This window comes from Musca vetustissima, unplaced genomic scaffold (genome assembly GCF_032173495.1).
Source record: "Musca vetustissima isolate MV318-11 ecotype Yass unplaced genomic scaffold, APGP_CSIRO_Mvet_v1 utg202935, whole genome shotgun sequence".
In the NCBI taxonomy this organism is placed as follows: Eukaryota; Metazoa; Arthropoda; class Insecta; order Diptera; family Muscidae; genus Musca; species Musca vetustissima.
In genome coordinates, this window is record NW_026875408.1 from 5981 (window position 1) to 17810 (window position 11830).

General features: G+C 35.8%; 1 protein-coding gene across 1 annotated transcript; it reads right to left on the reverse strand.

Moving 5' to 3' along the window:
• Positions 1-470: 470 nt before the first annotated feature.
• Positions 471-9387, reverse strand: LOC133337905 (proton channel OtopLc-like; the record flags this gene model as incomplete). Its single annotated transcript, XM_061546107.1, has 3 exons — positions 9185-9387; positions 8544-9106; positions 471-588 (listed from the first exon to the last, which is right to left on the reverse strand). Coding segments are annotated over exons 1-3 (846 nt in total), but the record flags the coding sequence as incomplete, so codon positions are not given.
• Positions 9388-11830: the final 2443 nt, after the last annotated feature.

Consider the following 11830-nt stretch of genomic DNA (forward strand, 5'->3'; position numbering starts at 1 on the left):
CTAAATGGTTCACCAAACTCCTAATGTTTCTTCGATTAACACGAAATTTTGCACAACGTATCAAATTGAGACTTGAATGACCTTATTGCGTTTTGTTAAAATTAGTGCAGATGCACCAATCTGCCCGAATGAAATTAAATTTATCATAGGTTGCATACAGACATGAGCATGTTCCTTCGAGGGAACAGTCACATGAAATTGTAAGGATACATATGTACAACATACCCCAATTGATAAAGGCTATCATAAAGGCGGCCCAGTCCGACTTTACTATTTTCCTTACTGGTTTTTTTATTATAACTGCTTTTAGAAAAAAACTATTTACTAAATATAGGAAATTGCAAAGTGGCTGAAATTAGAATTTTATCTGGTACCCAGTGAGTTACAAAGTATTATATATAGTTGTATATATGTTATATATAGTTGTAAAGTGGATTTGGGAAATTTCATTACAAGTTATTTGTACTTACCTCGTAGAATGAAGGTGGTATATATGTTGAGATAACTTCAGCCATTGGAAATGCAATACCCATAACAACCAATAATTTGCCATATAGTGCTGAGAATAAAGTTGCCAAAGCATCGCTCCTGCAAGTACAAAAATAAAACCCATGAAATAAATGTCTCGATTGATTTCCGGTTCTTTGGGAAGTCATAAATAATGTACGTATGTGCATTTTACTCAACCATTGCAATAAATTCCCAAAACTATTTGATGATTTAATATATTTTAAGACCAACAAAAAACAATGTGTTTACATTTTATCTCAGCAAGCCAATCAGTACTGGAGTGTTTTTACAAAAATCCACAGACATGTTGTCATTAGGGAAGAGATAAAAACTCAACAATACAAATCAACAATCATTGCCTATAGACAAAGTTGTAATGCAATGGCAGTGCGCTGCAGCAGACAAAGATGCACCCAGAGCGCCAACCCCAGGGGAGGGAGGAAGAGAGAGAGACACACACACAGAGGGATACAAAACCAGAGTTAAATAAAGCAGTTAAAAGGATTCCTTTCATGCTACATATGGCAACACATACACATGTATTGTGTCTATGTATGAAATGGTTGTAGCAAAAAACACCTACAACAACAATCAAACAATCATGTCACGCAATCAACAAAGTAAAGCAACAAATATCACACATTGTACCCACTCACTGCAAATGACAACAAAATGTGGCAACAACAGCAAAAAGGACAACAAAAGCTAAATAGAAGTAATAACAAATTGAGAAATAAAATGTAGGGAGCAAAAAGAAAGAAGTAAATGAAAAAATAGTTTTTTGTTTGTTTCTATTAAGTTCGTGACTATGCTCAACAATAGCCAGCAATTATGATAGTGGCATGCATGCATTTTTACTCAATAACAAAGGACCACTAGGACGACTATGTTTGCAGGACTTCAGGTAGTAATACAACTACAATAGTTTTGTTGTAATTTTAATATGTACGAATGTGTGTGCATGCATACATATATTTATATTTAAGAACCAGAAATAAAGGAGTGCCATCAAATCATATTCAAATTTATTAAGAGTATATAAAAATGCCTTGCATTCACGCACACTACCACCTATCCTCAGTCAGTCTGTGTTTCATTCACGCCACATGACTTAAATTGCATATTCATCACTTTTTGTTTGTAGTTAATTTTTGTATACCAGGACAATGATAGAATGGAAATGAGCGGCAAGTAGAAGGTGTATATCCAGCAAGTGTTGTTTTAATTATCATCAAAGTTATAAATTTTAGGAAAAACATTGTTGTTGTAAGCTTACATTGTTGTTAAGCAAACTATATATATCATTTGTGATTTCCTTAGACGAGGGTGAGTTGAAAATTTAAGGAATGACAAGCAGGGAATATAGAGTATGAAACGGAAAACAATTATAAGTAGACAACTTCTTTAACTCGTTTCGAAAATAGAGTGATAGGCGCACTGTCCGGCGAAGTAGTAGGTATAAAATCGGAGAGTAGAGTACGTTTTTAGAAATTGCATTTTTTTATTATTTATCCATAAAAACTGAAGCCTGAATTTTTATGAATATTTTTTGAAGGTCTATAGAAGCCGTGGATTTTTATGAATATTTTTCAAAAGACAAGAATAGCCTTTGACTTCAATTTTATATGCATACTATTTAAAGGGCATAAAAGCTTTGGTCGAGAGTTGACAGGATCATAAGAGCCTTAAACGAGGTTTTTAATAAACATTATTTTAAGGTTCATAAGAACCTCAAGCGGTGACTTTTTCTGAATAAATCATAAAAGATCATTAGAGCCCTATGAGCTATATATAAATATATCTTAAAGGACTACAAGAGCATTAGCATGATTTTTTTAAAGAATGTAACAGCTCCAGGTGCTGTTTTTTTAATAAATATGTTGTAAAGATAATAAAAGCCTGGAAGATCTTTGGCGAGGAGTTTATATGAATACATGTTAAAGCACCATAAGTGCCTTTTGAGAATGAATATTTTTTAAGGCGAGTATTTATACCCTACACAACTATGTTGCCAGGGTATTACAGCTTTCTGCAGACCCAAAAGGAGGAGGGAATCGGGCAAAAGAATAAGCATGCCTGTTTTCATAATTATCGGTCAGTATTTAGTGTATCAAAAGGACCCTGACTTTTGTGTAAAAAATAACAAAATTTGTATTCTAAAGCGTATATATATTTACCCCTGAAGGACATAGACCCAAGATGTTGGTAGTATATCCAAAAGGAGTGGTGGACCTTTAAATTGATAACAATTATATTGTCGTATGTACTGGGATGTGGGAGTTACACGTAAATATTTACATGTGTTTACGTATTCAAATATTATTTAGTAACCCATTACCACACTAACTTGTGTGGAAATATAGCGCTGATCGCTTTGAAATTTTCCATGACGTTCCAGTTATGGTCAAGGACAACGCATATAACTTTTGGTGATGATCAGATTATAATTATGGAATAAAGTGAACCGAATACTTATTTTTTTTTTTTTTTTTGTTTTTTTTCGAGTCGAACATCACAACACAACCCACGGTGAAGGGAATCTGGACAATTAATTAGAAGGGCTGTAGTGAAAATGAGTGATATTCGGAAAATATGTCAGTGTAAACAAGATGTGCAGTTAATCTCTAATCAGGCTAGAGGGAGCAAATATCACGAAACCCTGCCCAAGCTCGGAATACACATCCGCTGTATTAATATTAGTATTTGTATTAGTATTGGTATTAGTATTGGTATTAGTATTGGTATTAGTATTAGTATTAATATTGGTATTAGTATTAGTATTGGTATTAGTATTAGTAAACCCACCCAAAAACCTAATGGTTTGGGTGGGTTTCCGACGTTCCTGACGTATGTATATCCAAAAGGAGTGGTGGACCTTTAAATTGATACCAATTATATTGTCGTATGTACTGGGATGTGGGAGTTACACGTAAATATTTACATGTGTTTACGTATTCAAATATTATTTAGTAACCCACTACCACACTAACTTGTGTGGAAATATAGCTCTGATCGCTTTGAAATTTTCTATGACGTTCCAGTTATGGTCAAGGACAACGCATATAACTTTTGGTGATGATCAGATTATAATTATGGAATAAAGTGAACCGAATACTTAATTTTTTTGTTTTTTTTCGAGTCGAACATCACAACACAACCCACGGTGAAGGGAATCTGGACAATTAATTAGAAGGGCTGTAGTGAAAATGAGTGATATTCGGAAAATATGTCAGTGTAAACAAGATGTGCAGTTGATCTCTAATCAGGCTAGAGGGAGCAAATATCACGAAACCCTGCCCAAGCTCGGAATACACATCCGCTGTATTAATATTAGAATTGGTATTAGTATTAGTATTGGTATTAGTATTAGTATTAATATTGGTATTAGTATTAGTAAACCCACCCAAAAACCTAATGGTTTGGGTGGGTTTCCGACGTTCCTGACGTATGTATTATACATCGGAAATGTATGTCATTTACGTCACAGTTTCTGACGGACCATCTCAGAGCAACACCCTGTTGGGAAGAAGTTGGCCTGGTGAAATGAGGTTCGCTGAACTGTATGATTCGGTAAAATAACATCTAAAAGCCAAACCAAGGCAAGTGTGCTCAGCTAATCAACAGTTTATTCCAAAGTATTATAGAGTAGCAATCATTAACAGTGTTAAGATAAATTCTAATGTGGGTTACCGAACATAGCAACATCAGAATGATTGAATTAGGAGTCCGGATTGCTCGAAGTGGCTCACAGTCAAATGTTATACCAAAGGAGGTAGGAGTTAGTCAAACCCCCTTTAGGCCATTTCTTCGGCATAATTCATAAGATTTACTTTGGGAATACTGGTACCTTATGGTTATATAAAATTCGATACAGGTGAATCTAAGCTATCATACCTAACATCAAAAGCTTATTTTCTTTCTTTCATTCCATTTACGAGTATCCATGATGAACACAATGTACAATATGACTTTGAGTAGATTGCCATTTAACATTATTAGACGTCCATCCTTTAATCCATTTGGTATATTCCCGAAATGCAGGTAGCACCGATTTTCGGCATTCTTAAGGTCCATGAAAAATCCCCTATGGAATTATGCAAATTTCCTATTTTAAGGGTAAGGTATGGTATAAATTCACACCGAAATATCCATGTCCTGTGAATTACAAATGTTTTTGCTACTCTTCGGCTTAAGGATCTGTATGGCCAATATTTATTAATCTGAAATTTGGTTTAAAAAGTCTTAGAAATATATCTCTGTAGCATTTTAATAGTAGATAAAAGTATATTTATACGAAAATTCTCAGCTAGGTTCAAAGTTTTATATATATATTTCTTTGTTTATCAAAAACTCACTCTCAGGTTAAGTTTTATTGGTATACACAAGAACCCTTCCCTAAACACAGTCATAGTCATGTCAAAAGAACACATTGTATCTCACCCTCCCAACGAATTTGTTTTACGATAATAATTGTCATATAGTCAATCATCAACAACTGACTCTGACTACTTGAAAATCACATTTACTCAGGAAATACACTTTGCAACTGTCTACAACTTAACACATACTCAAATACAGACACACACACCATTAAACACACGAAGAAAAAAATCCATAAATCATTCGCTTATTTGTCTTTTTATTGCCTTAGATTGCTTTTACAGACATGCCATCGCCGTTTTTTTCCTTTATTTTCTTACTGTTTTGCATATTCACACGTCTCCTACATTCATTTATTATCCAAATAGTACATTTGCACACACATACTTGCTCATTCATATTTGATTAGTGAATGGAAAGTAGAAGATTTATGACTTCTTCTTCTTTGTGTGAATGTAACAAAATTAAGAATGGGAAGCTTCTTCATTCAGAAAATTACGTTGACACTCATCTTTTGTGAGGTGAGGATAAATGAAAAAACGGGAAGAAAATGTGTAATCCCTGTGGGAAAACTGAGAGTAATTAATATGAATTCTTATCGCGGAAGGAATAATAACCTTTCTACGTATACTTGCAAAATGAAAAGTAATTCCTATCAAAATCTGAACAAAATTCAACAGATCTACCTGATCCTGCTGGTTCAGTACGAACTCAGTACCATGTATAAAAATTAATTCTTGCACAAAAGTTCAGGAACCTATTTCATGGTACAACTTCAGTTTGTTGTCAATCCCAGCTGGGAAGGGAGTAAAGATCACTTAAATTAAAATAAAACATTCTTTGTTGGTGGTAGTACTAGTTTTGTAGCCTAGAAAGCGGTTCGGACTGGGCCGACTATATGATACCCTTCACCACATAGGTATACTGCACATATGTATCCTTAAAATTGTATGTCTATATTCCCTCGAATGAACATACTCATGTCTTTCTGCCACCTATGATAAATTAAATTTAATTCGGCCAAATTTCGAGTCGTCTGCGTATCATAGGAAATTTATGGAAAATTATTTATAGCCTAATTCATACACGATATTCGGTACGCCGCACTGTTAAAAATTTAATCTCAATCAGACACCCGTTCGAAGTACATATGGAAGCTATGGCTGGATCTGCACCAATTTCAACAAAACCCAATAACGTCATTCAAGTCTCAATTTAATACGTTGTGCAAAATTTCGTGTTAATCGGACAAACATTAGGAGTTTGGTGCACCATTTAGGTAAAATCCTACGAACTTATATATCCAAATCTGAACGGTTCTTCACGAAACTTAGCACAAATCAATCTAGACTTAATTCAGTACGCTATGCCAAATTTCGTGCTAATCGAAAAATATAATCGGACTTTTGTGCACCATTTACTTTAAATCGGACGAAAATATATATGGGAGCTATATCTAAATCTGAACCGTTATTCACGAAACTTAGCACACATCATTCTAGGCTCAATTCAGTACGCTGTGCCAAATTTCGGGCAAATCGAAAGCTATTTAGGGACTTTGGTACACCATTTACCTTAAATCGGACGAAAATATATATGGGAGCTATATTTAATTTTGAACCGATTTTTCCCAATAGGGTTCGTTCTTGCGTAAAATGAATGAGCTGTGCCAAATTTCATCCAATTCGAATAATAAATGCGACCTGTACTTTGTTTACAATTTAACATGGACAAGCGGACGGACGAACATGCATAAATCGACTTAGAAAGTGATTCTATGCATGTTCTCAAAAGGAACCATGTGTTTATCTCGATTCCTTTTGCCTGTTACAAACATATGCACAAAGACATAATACCCTGTACCACAGTGTGGTGAAGGGTATAAAAATATATTTTTATACCCTTATAAGATTTTTGAGTCTGCCAGAGGTACACTGGCCTAGGTATGGTCGTAATATGAATTTTTAGGGGATTAATGGCATTTAAAAAACGGGTGTTTTTCTGTTCTTCAAATCCGTGTACATACAACAATATAATTCGTATCAACCACTCCTCTTGGATCCATGTCCTTAAGGTGTAAATATATACGCCATAGAATATAATTTTTGCAATTTTTCACACAAAAGTCTAGGTCCATATTGAACTCCATCAAAACAGTCACGCGTATTCCATGGTCATATCCCTTCCTCTATGTAAAATTTCTTGATGTTCAGGTAAAACTTGTAGCCTCTAGACCGACCAGAAACCCCGAAACAATAAAATGCTTGGCCCATTTTATGCCCTAAATATTAACCGATCGCTATCAAAAATAATGGAGGTTTTCTTTGACCGTCCTACATGCAAAATTTCTCGTCGATTGTAGCAGTGGCCTGTATCGTGTTTACAAATTATAATGGGCTGACGGTCAAGCACACATGTCTAGGTCGACTAAGCTATTTGAGATATGATATTTCGCGGTGTTACAAACTCTTGGGGCTCACAAGGCCTTACAACATAGTTATGTAGGGTATAAAAAAATCGGGTTTTGAAACCGAGAAAGTGGATAGTCCCTTTAATTTAAATGCGGTTTGTTGTTGGTGCGGAAACACTGAATCGAACCAAATCTTATCACATATGAATGATAAGAGGGACTTGCACGTTGTTTATTATAAAACATGGTCAGACGGACATGCGACATACCAAAATTATGGGACTACAATGTGATTTTTATCCTCTGAGAAAACGAAATACTAAGCAAACAACTTAGGTTGGAAATTTGGCTATTTCGGTTCATTAACATACCGAAAATGCGCGGCATCTGGAGGTTAAGTCAAAACGTGGACATGTATTCACAAATTTTAGAGAAAAAGTTTTTTACACTTCAAAAAGCCAAAATGGTAAACGAGAATGGGCGGAACCTTTATGTGGGGGTGGTAATGTCGAATAATGGAGTTATATCGTCAATTTGTTTTTCGAACAAATTTGTTTACGTTCGAGATGAATGTGGGTCGATACCGATTTGTAGGAAGATTTGGCACTTAATGAAATGGGGGTGGCATTGTATGGATCCAAATATTGAAAATTGTTCGTAGGGGGATAATTTTTTTAGAAGATTTTCTACACATTGAAATCCCAAATTATTAATTATCAAGGGGGGGTTCGTAGGGGGATAATTTTTTTAGAAGATTTTCTACACATTGAAATCCCAAATTATCAATTTATTGCCAATCGTGCCCATACGTGCCCATATTTGGGGGAACCTTTATATGATGGCTACATCTGGATATATAACTTTGTCAACGCCAAACATCGTAGATAGTTTATATAATAGTTTATTTCGAATATTTCGATCTTTGCATACTGAATGACACATTTTATACACTCCACCGTATTGTTCACTTCATATTGAGAGATCTACTCCAAATTCAGTCGAAACATCAAATTTTTCACAATGTCACAAAAATAAAATCACATATCATATAACCGGGCGAAGTTTAACAAGATAATTTTTTGAAGGAACTAAACACTAAAATACTCTATTCGACTCCCTTACTTTTGACGATTACCGGAAATGTATTCCATTCACAAAATATATTTACATTTCTAAACATTTCACTTTCAAGATTTCACAACACCAATAAATAAATAACTCATATCTATGAAAATATACTCACTTTTTAACTCTCGGCATCGGTGGATAGATAAACGAAGGACGATGTGTTCTCTTGATGGCTGGCAACACTGGATAACTGGACAGCTGACTAGAGTGATACATTAACGCTAAATGACCAGTCTGTCGTTCGTCGCCTGTCAGCTGCTGCTGTGAAGACATACCCGGCGATGGAGGACCCGAACCACCGTTACCGCCCTCACCACCACCGTCGCCGCCGCCATCATCACCGCCACAAGTCAATTGCGAGGCCACGGGCAAATTGGATTCATCGATAGTTACACGATGCTGTGAACCCGATTCACGTATACGTGCCGATAATTTGGCAGGCGATACTGACGATGTGTGAGATACTGTTTCCGGTGATACCAAGAGATTCGTCGAAGGTGTTACCGTGGTGGCCGGTGAGGTAAGTGCGGTTCGTATTGCCTCATCGCCACTGCTGCTGGCCGCTCGAATATGCCGCGATTCGTGTAACAGACTTGAACTGGTGTAAGAAGCTGGCACCGTCGGAGTGGGCACCGCTACCCCATGCGAATGGGGATGATGATTCTGATGGTGGGGATGCTGAAATTGGTGGGGCAGATGATAGTGATGATGACTACTCATTTGACGACCTGTCGGTAATTTTTGAGCTGTGCTTACAATTGCCTGCGGCTGTTCATCACGATACGACAGGGATGTCGTGGTTGCTGCTGCTGTTGTCAGTGCCGAAGATGCTGTGGCACGAGTATCGCTGGTCGAGGCCGATGAAGATGTTGATGGCAATGAATCCGTGGCAGTACTGCAAGTTGAATTTGAACGAGACATTAGTGAGGCTAATTGAGCTTGATTACAATATGCTAATGAATGTTTGAAATGTATAATTGTTATAGGAAAATTAAAAACTACAGAAAAAACGACAACAACAAACGTAGACAGTGATTATCACTACACTACACTGTACTTCCCGAAAGTAGTAGTGCTACGTTGTTGAAATGTTTTTTTTCGGATTTTTTCCACAGATTTTTATTTTTAAATTCGAAATTTTGCACGTCCGGACATAATGATAAATGGATAATAAATGATTTGGGTTTTTTACTTTTGTTCATACTCAACTAAAAAGTATTCTCCATGGACCATGAATGTGAGTCTGTGTGGCCACTCTCTCTCTTTTTCTCCCTACCGTTCTTTTTTGTAAATTGAATAATTGAATTGAAACCCAAACACACACACCAACATACAGAGTAAAAAAGAATTGTGGTTGCTGCTGTCCGGTCAATGATAATAATGCTACTGATTATGATGATGTCTGGTCGGTGCTAGAGAAGATGAACTGTCATTGGTTTGCATGCTGCTACTGCTGTTTGGTCAGTCCAGCTTAACACCGTGTTGATGTGGTGTCAATGATATTATTTATGTGTGTGTGCAAGCTTTTTGTCTCACCACGATTCATTCACATGTTCATTCATATATTTTAGTCTATCCAAAGTAAACCACTGTCCATCATTCATAAATCTGATTTGAGGGTTTAGTGTGCACAATTCACCCCTCCCCCACTACACCTCAGAACACTCACGGGTTGCCTGTGACTTTTGACAATCAATTTTGTTATTTTTTGAATATAAATGGGAATATATGAAAAGATAAACTATAGAAGGGCTAGCGTAGGCAATGACGGCTATTTCGCACTCTAATATGCATTCGCTGTATTATTCGGAGAATATCATATTTTCGATAGGAATACGATATATTTTGGACTTCCCTCATGTCCCCTGGGAACAAGATATAAACGTGTGAAAGAAGGTATGATGCTTCCCCCAGGTTCAGATTAAGGTATAGGTCCCAATGATGCCACTCTTATCCAAACGATACAAAATTCCGAATGGAATCTTTAATACCCGTCGCCAGGCTTAGTTATAATCGGTATCAATTAAATTAATTGAACTTTGAAAAAACAAAAGTGTTTTTGTCATTGGGTTTTACGGTGCTATTCAAAATGTAATAACGAAGATGTGCGCATACTAAAATATAACTTAAATTGGTAGAAACCTTATATGGAGGCTATGTTTAAACATGGACCCTACACTCAAAATTGATCGAATAGAAAAATTTGTATCCGACATATATATAATAATTCAGTTTAGAAAATTCAACAAGAAACTTCAAGAAAAATAATTTGTAACTTTATATAGCGTCCAAGCCAATTAAGGTGGAGGGTATACAATGAAAAATGTGTATACCTTCCACCATAAGATCGTGTATGTATTAAAATTGTCATTACGTTTGCAACACCTCGAAAGATTCGTCGGAGATCACATAAAGTTTATATTTTCTTGATTAGAATAAAACTCTATGTCGATTTAGCCGTCTGTCTATTGGAATTAGGATTGAGATCACAATATTTATTTTGCCACTGCTTCTAGGATGTTTGGTATTGCAAATGGGGAATATCGGTTCACGTTTTGTTATAGCTCCCATATATGGATACCGCAAAATGTTTAGTTATTTTGAAGGTTTTTTTTCAGATTTTCCATACCGAGTTAGTGGAGGCAAAAACATCTACACAGAAAATTATCAACACAAGTCAATGTTTACACAAAACCCCCATATGAAATCCCCCAATTTCCGGTATTTTAAAGGCCTTTCGAACCTTTCATACATCTGCACAGAAAATAAATCCTTTAAATCCATGTCTTGACATGTCTCCCATATAAAGGTCTCATTCCATTTACAGGCTTCTAAGCGTATTTTTCAACGAAAAAATTAATAATTTGGCATTTAGGGGTTTTAAAGGTCCGTGTCCACTTTCGGTTACTAGAGGGTTTCATCTGCATTTCCAAGGCTGTAATTTAGCATGCCAGGTTCTTGCTAAAAACATGTTGAAAATATGTCAATATTTGTGAAAACATACAGAAGTGCTGTTAGTTTTTGTGGACTTATTTTAATTTTTTATCCTTTTTAACAATGACGTTCGTAATTCTACCCGCATTACAGCCACAGCGATTGGAAAACCTTAAAAATATCAGTAATGGGTTTTACCATTTTGGGCTTTATCAAAGCATATACAAAGAGGTTTTTTATTTTCCAGGAACTTCAAATGTCAATTACATCCATATGGATTAAAAAATGCAGCTATAATATTCGAAATAACACACCTCGGACGCTATCTACAATGGGGGCAATATTACAATATAAACCTATATGGCCAACATCCTAAGAATAATAGCAATGTATGTGCAAAATTTCAAAGCCCTATTTTAAACAGAGAGTGGAGCAGTATAAACGGATGGGTCGACCATATGACGGTTC